General features: G+C 51.1%; 2 protein-coding genes across 28 annotated transcripts in view; one reads left to right on the top strand and one right to left on the bottom strand.

Annotated features, from left to right (window-relative positions):
• The window catches only part of DIAPH1 (diaphanous related formin 1), an 86,977-nt gene extending 75,084 nt beyond the window's left edge, over positions 1 to 11,893 (top strand). Inside the window, exons 24-28 of one of the 2 annotated variants that reach the window (XM_033096109.1) lie at positions 684 to 808; positions 1,447 to 1,611; positions 1,750 to 1,885; positions 3,798 to 3,884; positions 9,933 to 11,893. In XM_033096109.1, coding sequence (XP_032952000.1) covers positions 684 to 808; positions 1,447 to 1,611; positions 1,750 to 1,885; positions 3,798 to 3,884; positions 9,933 to 10,090 — 671 coding nt within the window. In that variant the 3' untranslated portion in view covers positions 10,091 to 11,893. The remainder of the gene's footprint in view (positions 1 to 683; positions 809 to 1,446; positions 1,612 to 1,749; positions 1,886 to 3,797; positions 3,885 to 9,932) is intronic. The other variant, XM_033096110.1, reaches the window with a different exon arrangement.
• A 2,286-nt stretch (positions 11,894 to 14,179) lies between these two features.
• Positions 14,180 to 17,533, bottom strand: part of LOC117016578 (protocadherin gamma-C4) — a 152,751-nt gene continuing 149,397 nt past the window's right edge. For all 26 annotated transcript variants that reach the window (XM_033095987.1, XM_033095974.1, XM_033095971.1 and 23 more), the window contains one exon: positions 14,180 to 16,202. In XM_033095987.1, the coding sequence (XP_032951878.1) occupies positions 15,976 to 16,202 (227 nt within the window). In that variant the 3' untranslated portion in view covers positions 14,180 to 15,975. The remainder of the gene's footprint in view (positions 16,203 to 17,533) is intronic.

The raw sequence follows: 17,533 nt of genomic DNA, 5'->3' as shown, positions 1-17,533 counted from the left end.
GAGAAATAAAACACGGTCTAGATTTTAGGTCATTTTCAGTTTAGACTGTTTTAAGTGGGAATGGGAGAGGGTAGAGGCGTGATGTCTTAGCCACAAGGGAGCAGTATCAGGCAGAAGAGAGGTCTCCATGTATAGAAGTGGGATGCAGTCTTTCCCTTCCTAGGGAAACACCAAACACCAAAACAACTGGAAGAAAGGCAGTAGTTTTTAGTCCAGGGTGATGGTCATTCTCATTCAGAAAGCATAGACTGAATTAACAAAAACCAGGCCTCACCATCCTGGAATGAGGCAAAGAAAAACCAGCGTTCAGTAGAAATGAGAGTAGATTTCTGCCCTGCTTTTATGTTTCTGTGTCTGTTTTCTTCCTGCCCAAAACCCCGTTCTCTAAAGTAAAATGAGACTAAGATCCCAGGGGGGTTCATAGATTCTTGTTAAATTAAATGAAGCTTCTTTTCTCTTCTCAGTACTGTACAACTTGTGGAGGGAGACTAGAGAGGCTCAGTCATCACCTAATTTATAGTTTCACTGGAAAGATGTGTGAAACAACTAGAGTACTTAGAGAACTAAAATAATTAAGTAACATCAGTATCTACAGACTGGAGCTGTGCCCTGAAGGGCAGAAGTTAAGGGTCCTGAGCCTAGATTTAGTAAGCTCTTGCTGTCTGTTTTTGTGTTTCCTTTAGTTTCTGCTGAAAACTTGCAAAAGAATCTAGATCAGATGAAGAAACAAATTTCTGATGTGGAACGTGATGTTCAGAATTTCCCAGCTGCCACGGATGAGAAAGACAAGTTTGTTGAAAAAATGACTATATCCTTTCTTGAAAAGAGGGAGTTGCCCCCTAGGAAGGGAAAGAACTTCCCACGGTGGGGGGTGGGAGGGAGCAATAGCCTCGATCTGGTAATGTACAATTTTTCCCTCTTACAAAGATTTTTTTCCCCATTAAATACATACTCCTCAAAAGCATCTTCATTGTTATGACAGGAAGCAAACCATGCAGATCAACTAAAATTCCCTTTGATCGCTTACTCTCTGCCCCGTCTCCAGTACACACACACACACACACACACACACACTCACACACTCACACACTCACACATGTATTCCCTCCCCCCCTTCCCAAAAGTACCCACTGCCACTGGACCTTTCTGATTTGCACCGAATGAGTTTATTTTAAACAAACATAGCATTGTGTTACTTTTTGCTCATAATGTCCTAGCCCTGTTTCTACAGCCTCTTTTTTACTTGCCCCCTCCTGTCCTACAGGTATACTGTAGTTTATGGTTCACCGTTCTCCTAGTTTGGATGTTTAGATTGCTTCTGGCTTTTGCTTTTACAAACAGTGCAGTATTGAACATCCTGTGCGTGGCAGCACGTACCTATGAGTCCTCCTGTGGGTGGAGAAGTGGGTCTGCTCCTTGTTGTTGGTCCTTTACTGTTGGCTGCACAGCTTTGTGAAGGACGCACAGGAGCAATATACCAAGCTGCGGATGATGCACTCTAACATGGAGACCCTCTATAAGGAGCTGGGCGAGTACTTCCTCTTTGACCCCAAGAAGGTGTCTGTGGAAGAATTCTTCATGGATCTGCACAACTTTAAGACTATGTTTGTGGTGAGCAGGGGATACCTGCTGACTGACTCTCTTGTGGACATTTTTCACTTTCCACTGGGTTCATGTTGGTTGGTGGTAGGTGTGCATATGTGCAAGTGCGTACCTGCCCACATGTTGGGATTTTTCTTTCCTCCACAGCAAGCAGTCAAGGAGAACCAGAAGCGGCGGGAGACAGAGGAAAAGATGCGGCGAGCAAAGCTGGCCAAGGAGAAGGCAGAGAAAGAACGGCTGGAGAAGCAACAGAAGAGAGAGCAACTCATAGACATGAATGCAGGTAAGAAGTGCAGGGGAAGAGCTGACGGGGTGACACAGGAACATTTGGAAGGCTCCTCTGTCTGGAATCTAGAGGCCAGAGAGAACAGCTCATGTCTGAGCTCCACTCCTGGCAAGGGATTGTTGGCAGCCTTCTCCCAGCAAATCCTGAGGCTGGACTTTCACCCCAGCTCAGTGACTGCACAGGCCAGCGCTCTGCACAAGTCCTCTTCTCTCCTCTGCTGCTTCCTGCATTCTGTCTCATCTCCCTGGTGATTTGTGTATTGCTGCAACACATACTCTTTCCTTCTGCTGGTCCAAAGAGCCTCCGGCCTGTTTTTATCCCCTCTACTAAATCTTTGGTTCTTTTCCCCCAAGTGTTTTCCTAGTCCTTCTCCTGTCTTTTAATGGCGGCTTGCCCTCCCTTTGTGCTTATTTCACTCGGTACTCTGTCCCCAGGACCTCAGGGCAGTCGCCCCACAGTCGTACACACCTATCAGGCTATAAAGGAATTGAACTTCTGGAAAGGGGCACGGGAGCTGGCCACCCTCTTCTTTCTTCAGCAGAATCTCTTACTTTACTACCAGAAGCATGTCTTTGTTGAAACATATGGCCTCAATTACTGGCCCTCTGTTTCCTGTCTCTGTTTCTTTCCTGCTGCCGATTCCCTGCCCCCCTCTGGCTGCTCCAGCGGAAATAGAGCATACAGTGTGCTCAGCACTGAGTTCATGCCACCCTTCTTGAACCCGAGAAGCTACGAGCCGTCTAAGTGAAGGGGTTCTCAGGGCTGCTGGGTGTGGCAAGAATCAGTGCTTTGCCGAGCACAAGAGGTGAGGGCTGCGCTAACACCTCTCACTTCCAGGGACTTTTCTTTGGCAGCTCCTGTTGCGGTAAGGTCAGGTCTGAAGCAGCAGGAACAGCCTATATTTCTGTCTTCCTTTTATACTCTCTGGGAAGCAATTCCGTGCTCTTACCCCAGTTGTATATAAGCCACAAATTTTGTTGTAATAATGCTATGAAAGCCCACACCAGGTATCCTTCACCTTCACCCATTCTCCCCAGGCCTCCGTGGTTTGTCCCCAGGTACTGTTCAGGATGCACTAGACAAAGGTAGAGTCCAGCTGACATGTGGGATGAGGGCTGTACCCCATCATCAGGTGGCCCAGCAGACCTTGGTTGGCCCTGGGACCCCAGGGCAAGCAAATGAGGTTGGAATGTAGGTCAGTTGCACTGGTGATGTTCAGCCAGCAGGTGGCGCTGGGAGCAGTGAACCCAGCCTTGTAGCTGGCAGCCTCCGGGCTCCTTGGGATTTCACAGTTTCAGATTTCACCTCCCTACGCTGTTGCCATGGAAACGGAGCCAGGCTGGAACAAGAATTCTACATTAACTCTTTGTATTCAGCCAGGATGCTCCTCTTAGATGCTGAGCTGGCTTCGGGAAGATACAGCCACTGGGGGCAGTACTTTCGCGACATGTACCCTTGATCAGTGGTCTCTCATCTTTCCTCAGCCCCGCACTAAAACTGGAACCAGGCTCTCCGTGAAAGATTTATGTAAATTGGAGTGAAACACTTCAGGATAAAGAGAGGGTGATATAGTCCCTTATTAATGTCATAATCCCAGGCTCGACTTATTGGGGTCTTGGGTTTGGGCAGTCCTGCAGTTCTCTGTCCTCGTCTTGATTTGATGGGAAGGAGGGCACATCAGGAAAATATCCCGAGGTGTGCAGTGGTTAGTAGGCAGTGAAAGCTTTTGTTTTCACCATTTTCAAACAAGTAAACATGAGCTGAGGCTTGGGGTTGAGCCCTCTGCTCTGAGCCCCTGGCCACCCTTGGGGAGGGGAAGGCAAGCAGTAGCCGTGCGTTTTGTGTGGGGCTCAGCACATGCATGCTGCTTGGCCTGAAGAGCTTACATCTCCATCTTTGTTCATGACAGAAGGTGATGAGACAGGTGTGATGGACAGTCTTCTAGAAGCTCTGCAGTCAGGTGCAGCATTCCGACGAAAGAGAGGACCCCGTCAGGGTAAGTAAGCAAACGGAGCCTTCCCCATGTTGAAGGGGGTGAGGCCTCTCTGCTCCTGGTCCTGCTTCCCTTGGGCAAACGAGCTGGTAGCGATTCTCTGAGGGTTAGGAACTTCCCCATGATAGTCCCTGCATGAGAGTAGATTGTCTGGTCCTCTTCCTCCCATGCGAGCAAGTACTGACGGGGAGAACTCGGGCTTGGGGGACTGGCAGCAGTCAGTTACATTTGATTTTTCTTGCATTTCTCCCCATCCTTGAAGCAGAATCCTGGAACAAGCAAACCATGGTGTGGGACACAGAGATTTGGGTGGGCATTAGAGTGTGTAAACAAAAATTGATCAAAATATAAAACTACGTTAGGCGTAGGAAGTAGAAAATAAGTCAAGTCCTTACTGTCAGCGTCATAAGCCGAAGAGATAGAAAGAGATAGTAGAAAGTGCCAAGTCCTACAGAGAGCAGGTGAAGCAGCATTTCCCCCACACACAGAGGAGCGTCTCAGCGGCAGCACTGTGCTGGTCTGAGAACTCCCTCTTGCTTGGGTGCAGTTAGCCCCCACTGCCCTTGCCTTCCCCGCTTCCTGCCCTGCAACCTCCTCTCCCATCCTTCGGAGGATTGAAGTGGATGACGTTGAGCTGGCGCCTCTAAGAAGAGTTATGGGGCTAGGAGGACAGGTGATGTAGGCGTTCGTGTGAGGAAGGATCAGGAAGGATCAGCGGAGAAGTTGCCTTTGAAGAAAGTAGACAGTGACCTACAGACTAGTCCAGAAGCAGCCAAGGTTACCTCGCGTGGTGTTGGCCTGCACCATTGTGTCAGGGAAGTTCCTTTGGGGCTGGAAGTGATGGCTTTTTTCCTAGGCTGCAGGATGGGAAGTACAGAGAAGGCATCGCTCAGTGTTCCCACTTCTGAGGGAGTCAGAGCTGTGGTGCCTTTGTAGGCCTGCTTGATATGAGCCCTGCGTTAAGGTTATTATAGAGAGGAGCTCTTGTGCAGTTTGCTCTGGCCATAGTTAACTATTTATTAACACAGTGGTATCTGGAGGGCTTCTAGCACCTGCCGCAGCCTGGAAAGGGGACCTGAGGACCAAGGGTGTAGAGCCTGCTAGCTCACATAAACTCTGTCCTGGCCCAAATGTAGGAGGTCACTTCACTCACTGTGAGTTTCATCTGTAATGGCCAGCTGCCTGTTTCTACCCATCCTCACAATACCCCGGGGTAAATTCCCTTCTGACAGGAATTTCCACTTGTGTGTGACTTCAGAACCTTCCCTACACAGAATCTCGTTACAGTTCTTAGCCGTGTTCTCACCTCCTCTGAGTACAGGCTCTCTATGGGGGAGGAAAGGTGGGTATGGTGGGTGTGGAACTTCCTGGGACAAGTGTTTAGTCTTATAGATCAGTGTTTGGGTAGAGAATGCAGCTGGTAGTACTTCTTTTGTGTTTAGTGTTTAGAGGTTCTGCGACATTGTTTCCCACCCGCCATATAAGGTGATGTGGCCTTCCAGCAAGCATTTCTAGCCAAACGAAAGCACATTGCGTGTCACTGTTTTCCTCTATGCTCCTAGACTTTTGGTGGGGAATTCCCTTCTACTCCTCTTCCTGTGGAACTATGCTGGAATCCCAGATGCTTCCTGTCCACAGGCAGCCAGACATCAGTGGCTTCCCTGTGCTGGGGAAGCCCATTCTCCACGTCTTCCCAAGTGGGAAACCAGGACTGCGAGGCAGAGGAAGTAGGGATTCTGTTGGAACCTAACTTTTCAGCAGAGGACCTGAATTAGTCGAAGTACTGTTCTCTAGGAGATATTGAAGCAAAAATAAGATGAATATGAGAACCACATACCTTTTAAATTGGCTCATCTTTTAACCTTATCTTTTGGGGCTCTGGGTTCACTAAACAAACCTGAATGTATCTGGGAGGATCTCTGAGGGGAGACATTTCTAGTAAGCTCTTTAGACGGGTGCATTCACAAGATAAAGTGATGTGGCCTTACATTAAACGTGAATAGAAGGCTAGGCATCGAAGTAGAGTGCAAAGAACATAGGACTAGGTAGCGATCAAAAGACTCAAAGTCAAGTCTAACTCTGATACTCTCTGGGTTACCTTAGACAAGTTTCTGGGACTCAGTTTCTTCATGTATAAAATGAGTCGGACTAGAATGGGCTCTAGGGTCCTTTCCAGCTTTAGTATTTTTTAATACTGAATGTGACAATAGGATTAAGAGGAGAAGAAAAACAGGCTGGACCCAGAAGACCCCATTTTCAAACTATAAAGGCTCTGATGGCTATGGGTTTCCCTCGGTGGCTACTGGATTAGCTGGTTGCTTGGCTGTCTCTGACTCTTCCTCCTGGCCCATTGCTTTGAGCCAAAAAGCTGAAGTCCTATCAGGCAGATCTGCCTCACAGCCCTCCTCAGTCCCAGAGAGGCAGCTGTCCCTATTCAAAGACACTAGCCTTCTCCCTAGGATTTAAAAAAATGTTAAAAAAAATCCTCCGTCTCTGGAGACCTGAGGGAGTGACCAGCACACAAAGACCCATTGAGCAGTTGGAAGAGGAAAGTTACTATCAGGGCTGGCTCATTAAAAGTGACGTGTAAACTGCTGTGATCTGCAGGGTGTGGGAGAAGAATGGTTTGAGTGTCAAGGGGAAGAATCCATGTAATTGTATTACTGCTACTATTTCAGGCTGATGATTGAGTCTGCTTGTGGCTTTAATGACTCAACTTTATCTCCATGTCTGAATTGTGGCCTCTTATACACAGGCCATCTGCTCACTGGGATAAAAGTCAAGAGAAGAAAGAAATTCATGTCTCTCTCTCCCTTTCCTTTCCTCTGCCACTTCCCAGCTTCCCTGAAGGCTCCACCGACGCTAATAGGACCTTAGAGTTAGGAAACACTCCAAAGCCTTCTAGTGATTAGCATCTAACCACCTCATAGGTAATAAGACCCAGGTAAGGCCTTATCCAGGTCCACAGAGCTGGCTAATAGTAGAGCCAGAACTGTAGCCCACGTTGAGAAGCCAAGTCCAGTGCTATTAATGTTTCCAGTAAGCGTACATGATGGGACAGGAAATGATAGTGACTCTTCTGTGTAGGCCAGAAATATTCTTTCAGACCTTCCAGCAAGGAGAGCTATGGACTTGGAGAAATTGCTCAGGGAGCTTTCTGATGACCATCTGTCTATAGAAGGTTAAGAGTATTTCCTATACCACCAGTTATTCTCCCTCCACTTCTGTGAAAATAGGACAGGAATTATAATTAGCGGAGTTTTAGACAATAATGAGTTCTTCAGGATGGTAATGATTGCCCCATCTGTCCTAGTTTCCTCTTCCCTAAGGAAGCTTATTAACAAGAGCACTTCCTCGTTAGTAGTAGTTCCTAGCCTGGGTTTTATAAACGTCTTTTTCCAAACCATTAACCTTTGTTAATTCGTCTATCCTGGTGTTATATGGTTGATTTTGCCCAACTCTGACTTCTAGGAGTCTGGCCTCAGAAAGCTTTGACCAATGTCTCAAAATTGTTCCCTTTTCCCCAGTTTGTGGGACTGTTCTCTTAGGACTTAATAATCCTCCGTGATCCCCTATAGTCAAAATATGTATCTGCTTCTTATGGCTACTTTTCAATAGTGTTAACAAGTACTGAAACTAGAGAAAGGAGGGGGAGAGGTCAGTTTTTCTGGATTGTTCCAGCTATTCAGCCTCATTGTGGCCCTGAAGACAGAATGGAAGACCGGTTCCTTGATTCTGTTCCCAGTTCTGACAAGAGTTTCTCGTTTCTGATGCTGCCCTTAGGCCAATTCGTGCCCGGCCCTAGTGCACTTCCTCTCTTGGCTTAAACCGGAAGTTTGGTCTTCTCCCCACCTACCATAGACTTCTGATTCGTATGAAATCGGTAATGCATCAGAAGCTTTCTGAATCTAGAATAATCGAGAAACACTGCTTGATTAGGTACAACTGGTATCTTCTGAGTCTAGAGGAAGAAATCAAAGAGAGAAGCAGCTTAAGACATGCCACACTTGAACTCCGACCTCTCCCCTGTTGCCCAGGACACGTGTCCCTGAAGCCCCAGTGTTCTTTTTCCCAGGGTCTGGAGCCCGCAGTTATTTCAGCGGATATATACCCCTCAAGTTACACATGCACACACAGATAGCTGCAGAATTTTGTAACTGCTGGAGACTGAATTCAAAGGAGCAATAAAGTTAGCCATTAGCCACTGTCTTTCCAGATACGAGACGTAGGGACTAGAGAAGGTAGTATTTCAGAAAAGAGTAGAAACTAAGAGTAGAAACACCTTCCACCTGTAACCAGATGGGTGGGCCTTGTATCTGTCAGTCAGGGCCTTCACTATCCTTTCTCCTCTTGTTAGATTGTCTTGTTAGACAATCCCTGGGGCCCCTGGTGGAGGAGGAGGAGGAGACCTGTGAGTTAGTTGGTAACCTGTGGGCATCTGTGTGCCCCTGCTGACCTATGGGTAGCCTCGGCCGTGCGAACACAGTGGCCCTGGGTCATGTTTCTGCGGAGAAGCTAACAGCCCTCTGACCCTGTTTGGCTTCTGCCCTCCCTAAAGCTTCTGGCAGGTCTAGAGAAGGCAGAGGTGCTCTGGGGCTCTGTTCACTCGTCCTCCCTGCTCATGTCCCACGGCTGCCCTGGTCTTGCAGTCTGCGTGGAGAAGAGCTAGGTCCCCGCTGCTTTAAAGCTTAGGCACGGCTTTCTCCACTCAGCTTTCCCATGGCCCAGCAAGCTGGGTTCTTTTTTAAATTAAGATATAAATCACGTGCCTAAAATTCACCCTTTTAAAGTATACCATTCAGTGTTTTTTAGTACATTCACAAGGTTGTGCGCCCATCACCACTGTCTAATTCCAGAACATTTTCATCATCCCAAAAGGAAACCCCATACCCATCAGCAATCTCTCCCCACGCCCCTTCCCCCAGCCCCTGGCTACCGCTAATCTACTTTCTGTTTCTATGGATTTGCCCATTTTAGACATTTCATAGAAATGGAGTTATAGCATATGTGGCCTTTTGTGTCTGGCTTCCTTCACCCCAGGCAGCCAAATCTGTGTCCATGTGGCCTCTCCATGCTGCTTCCAGGGCATGGGAAGAAGCAGACAGCATGAGATGGGCACGGTCCCAAGGAGCTGCCTCCTTGTTGAGGGTACTGGGGTTGTAAATCTGGATTCCATTAGTGAATATGAGAGTCTCAGGGGTGGCTCCCAGCAGTTAGAAAGAAACTCATGGATTGATTGGCTCTTCTCTTCCTGTTCAGGATGACAGCTGGGAGCTTCACAATCCCTTAGCCTATTCGGCTGAGGTTTCTTCGTAGGGGCCCCTTCTGGCCACCCCTGACCCCAGCTCCACCTTCCCCAACCTACTTCCATTACCCCTCCCCCAGCCACATACACAGCCTTGGCATTGTATCATCGCTGCTGCCCTTGAGGAGGTGGGAGAAAGCTGGGCATGTGGGCATCTGGGGAGAGGGAGGAGGGTTGGTGGAACACGTGAGAGTGTGACAGGCATGTGATCTCAGTGCATGGCTGGCTGCAGCTCCTCCGCAGGAGTCCCCGGCGGCCTGCTGAAGGCCTTCCTCTGCTTGGGACGACCTCCCAGGGCTGACTGAAAATGGTTTTGGCCAAGGAGCTTTCTGGGAACTGCCAAGAAAACAAAAATAATACTGTTTACTAAGCTTGAGCTGTTTAATTCCAAAAACATTACAATGAGAAAACCGATTTTGAGTACTTCATCTCTCTCTAAGTTACATAGCTAACACTTGAACCCTGTTCTATCTAGCTGTATTCAAACCTTTGGACTATTTTCACACAGGAAAGCAAGAGCACAGCTCACTCTCCTGCCTGCACCATACTCTCTGCACCCCCACGTCCCCCAAGGGTGTCTTCCACATCTTCTTGGATCTCTGCCCCTCCTTCAAAATAAGGGCCTCTGTGAACCAGACAGAGCAGCCACACTTGCATGGCTTCTGGCTGAATGTCTGCCCTAGAGTTTGAAAGGGATTAGCATCCAGTCCTTCCGCAGATGAGATCTCTTATGTCTTCTCTTGCAGCCAACAGGAAGGCCGGGTGTGCGGTCACGTCTCTGCTGGCCTCGGAGCTGACCAAGGACGATGCCATGACTTCTGTTGCTACCAAGGTGCCCAAGATCAGTGAGGGAGTCCCCACAATCCTTGAGGAAAACAAGGAGTTGGTTGGCCGCGCAAGCTAAGCTGGGCCCCTCGGTGGAGCCCCAGACTGTCCTGCCCTGCAGCATGTGCCTAAAGGGTCATGGAGGTGTTCCTGTGGGGTAGCCGCTCCCACCACCCTCACCCCGTCTTTCTCTCTGGCCTGCTGCTCTCTGTCCATCACTCACAGCTTCAGCTGCCGGGAGGCCAGAAGGAAAGGGCAGTGTGGGGAGGCCTGAGCCCAGCCCAGCCAGCCCTGGCTGTTGCATTACCAAAGCAGGCCCCGTGTTTGTTGCCTTAACCCCAAGTGTCTCCTCTCTGTTACCCTGAGGCCTGTTTCGGACAAGGCCCCGCCTGCTTTCTCAGCCCCTGACTTCTAGTGGGCTTCCCATAGGTCAATCTTGCTGGGTTTGTGCTTTTCTTTTGTGGTTTCTCTGGCCCTGAGAACAGCATGGGGCTTATGAACCTTTGAGCTATATCACTCCTTTCATTGCTGTCACCTCTGCTCTGCTCTTTCTTCTCCTGGCTATTGTTATTTATTACTAGCTGTGTGGCATTGGGAGCTGCTTCTAAGGAAGTGGGGAGTAAATCCCACCCTTACTCCCCCTTCCCAAGATAGGCCTCCTCCCAAAACCAAAAGGACCTGGACCACCTTTATCTGTTCCACTGTGGCCTAGGCCAGAGCCTGTGGGCAGGCAGGGCACAGAGACATTGTGGGCCCTGCCCCAGCCTGCTGCCATGCTTTATGCCCTTGCCTCTCTGGCCCTCTGCACCAGCCCCAGGCTCCGGAGCCATGGCCCCTCCTCGTGCCCTCCCCAGAGCTCTGGTGCATCTCATCTGGAGTATGGGCTGTCCTGTGACCATCCCAACACCTCACCCTCTGTCTCCAAGGAAATGGGAGGTGGAGCCTCCTGGCTGAGAAATTGTTTTGCAAATGGATCTATTTTTGTATGAGATTTTTGTTTTGTTTTGTTTTTTAAAGAAAACTCTTCCTTCCCCCTTTCCCTTCCATATATAAGAGTCTTTGATGGCAGGTTCAGGATCCGTGGGATTTCTCCCCACAGGCCTCCATCCTGGACCTCCACCTCAGCCCTGCGGCCTTCTGGGCCCTTGAGGCCAATGCAGATTCTCCAGCATCCAGTTCTGGGGCAGGAGGAAGCTCTTCTCTGCTTGAGTTGAACCAGGCCTAAGAGTAGTGGGAGCTCTGAGACCACAGAGTGTTTTATAAATTTAATATATTTATCAAGCCAAATGTACAGATGCTAACTGGACACTGGGGAAGTGGGCACAGGAAGTGCCCCCGCATGTTGTACCCTGCTCTCTCCTGAACAGTGGGCAAGCCACGCTGTTTGTGGCCCACGCCACAGGAAGCTCAGACTCTGGCTCAAGGTGACACTTTGCCCTCCTCGTGCTCCTTTCATCTTCCCACCCCCAGGTAGTGGGGGGGAATGGCACTGTTAGGGCTTGGCCCAGAACTATGGTTGTTAAAGCAAGGGGGAACTTAGGGGAGACCTCAGGGCACTTGCAGGGCGGCCTGGAGGCCAGGAAGAAGGGTTCTGGTTACTAGAGCCTGTGTGTGAAGGGACAAGAACAGTTCCTTTGAGCTATTCCTGGGAAGACTGGTGTGAGGGCCTGCTATGCCCTCAGTCCCCTCTCTCTCCCTGCTGACATCTGGGGCTTTGACCCTTTCTTTTTTAACCTACTTTTGCTAAGATGCATTTAATAAAAAATAAATAAATAAAAGGGACAGAATGCAAACCTCTCTCTCGCCTTTTGGGCTTCTGGGATGTCATCACCTCCCGTTTGTTGGGTTTGTTTCCAACTGTTAATAAAGCATTGAAACAGTACTGCCTTACAGCCTCCTGTGTGAATTTCTGAGCAATTTTCTTTTCTCCTCATCCGGGCCCCTCCGTCATATCCTGCCTGCGGCAGACTCCCTGGTTGACCTGACAAATCACTGTCAAAAAAAATGGAAGGTGCCCGTCATGTGCCAGACACTGTGGGCGCAGACCTAGAAATGATGACCACGGGGTGGCTTCTGCCCCTCCATGTGCCTCTTGGCTTGGAACCCTTTTCTTAGTTCTAGCTCCCCACCTCCCCACACTCCCAGATGGCACAGTTTCCTGGCAGTACCTATGCCTCTTTGTTGTTGTTGTTAACCTTTTTTTTCTTTTAATCTTATTTTTTTTGGGGGGGGGGAGGAAGAGGGCGCAGCCCACCATCCTCGAACAGGCAACCTTGTGGTTGAGAGCACGGGCTCCAAACTACTGCGCCACCTGGGAGCTCAGTGGCAGCTCATTGACTGCATTCTAGTGGTGGCGAGTGCAGCTGGCTGGCGCATGTGGGAATCGAACCGGCAACCCCAGTTGCCCAGAGCCAGCGCTCTAACCAACTGAGCCTCCCCTGCCTGCCCCACCTGTGCCTCTTGCTGAGGAAAACATCTGACTCTCATCCCCCCACCCTCACCCCTTTTAGTGGCCACAGACCACGTTCCAGACTAGAGGGGCTTAAACTTAGGTGGAAACCTGAGTCTGCCCAGCAGAGGTCAGAAGCCAGAAGTCGTGCTCCGGATGACTTGCTGCTCAGAATCATACTTGTTTGAGCATGTTACGACCTCCACAAAGAAACCTACAAGCAAGGAGCAGGCCCAGAATAGGCAGGGAGAGGCCTGGAGAGGACCACAAACCCATTTGGGCAGGCTCTGGAGCTGGAAATAAAAGCCTTTTAAATAGCTCTGGAGCCTGGGCAGCTGCCTCACCAGTATGGCTGGGGATGTGGGAGTGGGCTGCCGGCTTCCTCTTTCCCCTCAGGCCACGCGTTTCTGGCTCAGCGCTTTATAGGCACACATACCAATTAGAGGACCAACCACAGCTGCTCAGGCTCTGCCAGTGCCTGGAATAGAACCCAGGCGCTGGGCTCCCCGCCCTCTGCAGCCTGGCTCTCAGAAACAACACCCCGCTTCCATCTCAGCAACCGCACAGACCACCCTCTCTCCCACGCAGGAAAGTCGCCCCCAGATGCTTAGTTGGAAGGCTTGGTTTCCATAACAACAGACTTAAGGAGCGAGCTGAACGCGTGACCCGGCTCTCAGAGGCTCCCGCGCAGAGGAAGCCCAGAGAAAGCCTCCTCCAGCCCTGTGGTTGGGCAAACCCTCGCTGACCCCTCCCTGATAACCCCAATGGGTCTGCCTTTCTGTCCTTCCTCCCCTCCGGGTCTTCCCTCCCCCTCTTGCATCTTCTCTGGCTGCTGCAACTTCGGAATCCCACTGTGCTTCGAGGAGGCAGGCAGAGGAGGCGGGGAGATGGGCGAGCCGACGAGTGAATGGAAAAGCACGGAGAGGGAGAGAAAGGAGGGAGGGCGATCTGGGTCTGCGGGCTATCTAATTTGTTTGCCCTTTTATTCCCCTTTACCACCCTCATCCAACCCTGGACAAGAAAATGATGAGCCCTCCAATTTCCTTGGTTTTGCTGCGGAGAGGCAAGCGGGAAGGTGAATTCCAGGTGGGGAAATTGAGTCCTAACCTACAGACCCGGCCTTCGGAGACTCGCCTTCGGCGTTCCCTCCCACTCCCGCCGTGTTCCCCAAACCCTTAGGCAGCGGAGGTAGAGAAGAGCGGGCAAATGAGAGCCCCCTCCTCCCGCGCAGCCTGCACGGGCGCTCCGGAGTGGTAATTTCAGCGGGGAAGGGGTGGGCATTAAGGAGACATCCTCCGCCCCCTCTGTAGCGCTGTTTGCCGGGCGCCAACCCGCGTCCGCCCCCGCGCCGGGGTCTCCTCTTCTGCCTGGAGACTGGCGCTTAGAACCGCAACGGAGACAGCCGCAAGCACTCAATGGCACGCTGACACGCCGCGCTCAGAAATCCCCTCCCCCACAACGCACTCGAAAGCCGATTACACAAACCGTATACAGTTCCACCAGCACACTTACAGTCAATCGCGCACTATTACATACGCACAACGGTGTTGAAAGCATACGTAGCCATAGTGGACTCTCATACAGACTCATAGCAATGACCCAAAACCAAGACACACCACACTCGCCTCCCGATCCCGCTCTTCCAGCATGCACCTCTCAGCTCATCCCTTCACCCACACTTGCCAGGAGCCGCCATCTCTAACACCGAAACGTTCAATCTTTCAGAAGAAACATTTTTATTATTTTTTCAAAGAAAAAAAGCCATATAAATATTAGAGTATAAAACTTGCGTGAGACACAGGAAGGGGGTGGAAAGCTACGTGACTATGCAAAGAGAAGCGCTTATAGGAGTCAGTACCGGGGAGGGGGTCGCCGCAGCGCGTGGACACAGCACAAAACACAGCACCGGCCGCCGCAGGCAGATTCAAGGACAGACGGCTGCGCGGAGCCCGCCGCCCGCTGCCCACTCGCCATCACGGAAAAGCACACCGCACTACACTATTGGCTATTCTATACCAGCCGAAAAAGGGAGGGGGCTCTACACTACTGTAAGGACTGGGGTGGGGTTCTCACGTAGCCCCGCTTAAGGAACGGGACTCCGGAGGGTAGAAGTAGGGTGGGCAGAGGGGAGGTTTATACACAAGGAGGCACTGGGGACTTTAACCAGGCTCTGGCCACTAGGGGGCGGACTGAGGGCCTGGGCAGTGGCCACAGAGTAGAAATGGCACCTGGAAAGGTAAAGGACAGAGGCTTGGGGAATGCAGGGGGCTCTCTGGAGAAGCCTGATCTTGGGCTGAGAATTTCTGTCCTCTTGGTTCCTACTCTAGCCCCTTGCCTCCCCAACCCAGGGCTAAGAATGGCCTAGTTGGCCCTCCCTGCTGGGGCGGGGGTGGGGGACGCACACTGATCCTTCCACCAGTGGCACCTCTGGAGTACCCAGCACCCACAGAGGCCCCTCTGACCTCTCCAGGGGACCTGGTCCCAAACCTACTCAGAGCTTCCTTGGACTGTAATGCCAGTTTAAATCCATTGGTGCTGGCAGCTCAGCCCAGAGCTGGCTGCCTGGGCGGAGCCCTATATGTGGTGAATGAGGGTCCAGCCCGGTGATTGGTTTATGGCTGGAATTTGGGGATCTGGTCAGTACCCTGGAGTCGTACAGAGCCTCCTGTAAGACCCTGTTAACTGATGGGTCAAGCTTTGTCCATCCCCCTCCACATACATACCCTTTCCTTCTTTATCTCACTACCCCATACTGTCTTGGAACATGCAATGGAGTCTCTTGTTTGGGGAGGGGGAAGTCACAGCATGCAGTGGTAACATCAAACAATGAAAAACAAAACAAAACAAAAACTGGTCCCTAGGGCATTGGGAAGAGGCGTGGTAGCAAAATGCCCTCCCTAAATCCAGCAAGCATCAGTACCACGGGCATGGTGACCATATCTCCCAGAACTTGAGCTTGGTCTCAGGCTCTGGAAGGAAGGTGGTGAAGACACTGGCACCAAACCATGCTTTGGGGGAAGTGTGAGAACTGAAGGAGAGACCAAGAGGTCCTGATACCCTTCCAACTCTTCAGAACTATGAGCCTTTTTAGGTCACCAGGTACCTCCACACCCCAACTACCTTACACAAGAAAGAGGAGCTGTTGAAGGAGCAGAGGGGGATGGGATGGGGCGGGGGAGGCAGTGGATCTCACTGAATTTGGATGATGGAGGAGTTCCGCTATAACTAAATGGGGTGTGATAAATGATGGCTACACTACCCCCACTACCCCCATGGGCACAGCAATTGATTGGATGGGGGTTCCCAGCAGAACTCCCTTTGCATATTCAATCCCCTGGGGGCAGAGAGAGGGGTGTTGACTGGGCACTTGTTTCTGTTTCCCAAGGGGAGCATGGCCTGGGCCCTGACCAGGATCCTGGGGGTGAGCCCTGGAAATCTGAGGTCCGGGTCCAGGTAGGGAGAGTCTGGGCTGGCTGGGGGGAAGCAGCCCTGTGGCTCCATGCCCGGCCTCCACATTACTTCTTCTCCTTTTTGCCCGACTTCTTCTTGTTGCCGTTGCCACCTGCCGGGGCTTTGCCATCCCGCTTGCCCGCTGCGTTGGTCAGTGTAGCATTGCTGCCAGGGATGTAGACGTTCTGGCGGTAGTCGGGCACATGCTGCAGGGTGAACTGAGGCCCATAGCGGGCACTCAAGCCCATGGTGCCAGCGCCCCCTCCCAGGGTGGAGCTCCCGTCAGCGGCTTCTGCAGAGACACAGAAAGGTCAGAGGCTAAACTCGCTTCGGCAGCAGTCATTCTTACAGCACACGAGGTTAATGAATGCCTGCAGAGCACCTGGTCCTGACCATGCTGAGCATACAACGGATAGGTCCGGGGCTCTGGAATGACAGCCTCAGTTTGATTCAGAGCTCCTTTACCTATTCTCTTAAAGTAAGGGCTTAAAACATGCTAGCTGTTATTTCTTTCAGGGTTGAGACACTTGCTCTCAAATCCTTGCCATGGGAGCCTCTCTGTTTTCCATACTTGACTGTGGGCTCCTGGGGACCTGCCACCACGGTTTGTGCATCCTCCTTTCCTTCGCCAACCAGTGCCTGGCACAGAGTAGGTATTTAATAGTTCTGTTATTAGTCAGGAGGGGGCGCTCTTCCAGGCCTTTATTTTAGAACAGCCATTGAAGCCACTCTGTGCCAAGCACTTTGCTCGATGGTGCAGTGCATGATGGCTTCTAACCTGAACGCAACAACCCAGTGAGGTGTGTGGTATTATCTGCACTTTACAGATGAGGGAAGCAAGGCTCTGAGAAGGTAAAAGGCTAGCCCAGGCCATACCAGCCAGCACCGATTGGAGCAGGGGTGAGGCCTAGGAGTTCCAGCAGCAGCAGCAGTGTGGCCCTCAGCACCCCTCTGAGGAGGGGAAAGGAGGGGGAGAGAACATAGCTGGGAGCTGTCTTCTAAGAGGCTGAGAAGATGATGGTCCCAGGACCAGATATCTTAGATACTGTGGGGACAGAGCCAGGAGTACAGATTCCAGGCTCTCGGCCTCACGTGGAAAGGTGCTGGCTCAGGTAGTAAATGGCCAACTGTGATTGGATGGCCATCAGCTGTGGCTAGTTGGCCGTCAGCTGTAACCAGTGAGCCACTGGCCACTAATATAACTGCTGTGGCTACGCTAGCAGCAAATGGGGGCTAGCAAGAAGATGGTGGCTCAGCTAGCAAGAGCGGACTGCAGCTAGCAAGTGGGGTTGGTTGGCAGAGAGAAGTGGACGGCAGGTTGTGGATCGTGTGGCTCCTGCTTCCTGTGTCTCCAACCCAGCCGCTAGAGAGACTATAGTGCTATGACTCCCCTATCGATGGCTCCATGGGTGTTCCTTTTTGGCCTCACCATGTCCTGCGTTCTTATGTGGGGAGCGGGACCAGAGACCCCGCATGACACCCTGCACAACAGGTACAGTGTAGACTGGGCTTTCAGTGTCAGCCAGGTGACAGCAAAGACAGCGTCCTGCCCAACTTCCCACTGGGGTCCAAAGAACTACAAATTCTTACCCTGGCTCAGCATCACCTGGGAGCTTGTTAGAA

This window comes from Rhinolophus ferrumequinum, chromosome 24 (genome assembly GCF_004115265.2).
Source record: "Rhinolophus ferrumequinum isolate MPI-CBG mRhiFer1 chromosome 24, mRhiFer1_v1.p, whole genome shotgun sequence".
Classification (NCBI taxonomy): Eukaryota; Metazoa; Chordata; class Mammalia; order Chiroptera; family Rhinolophidae; genus Rhinolophus; species Rhinolophus ferrumequinum.
The sequence above is the reverse complement of the archived record's forward strand: the minus strand, read 5'-3'. Positions and strand labels throughout refer to the sequence as shown.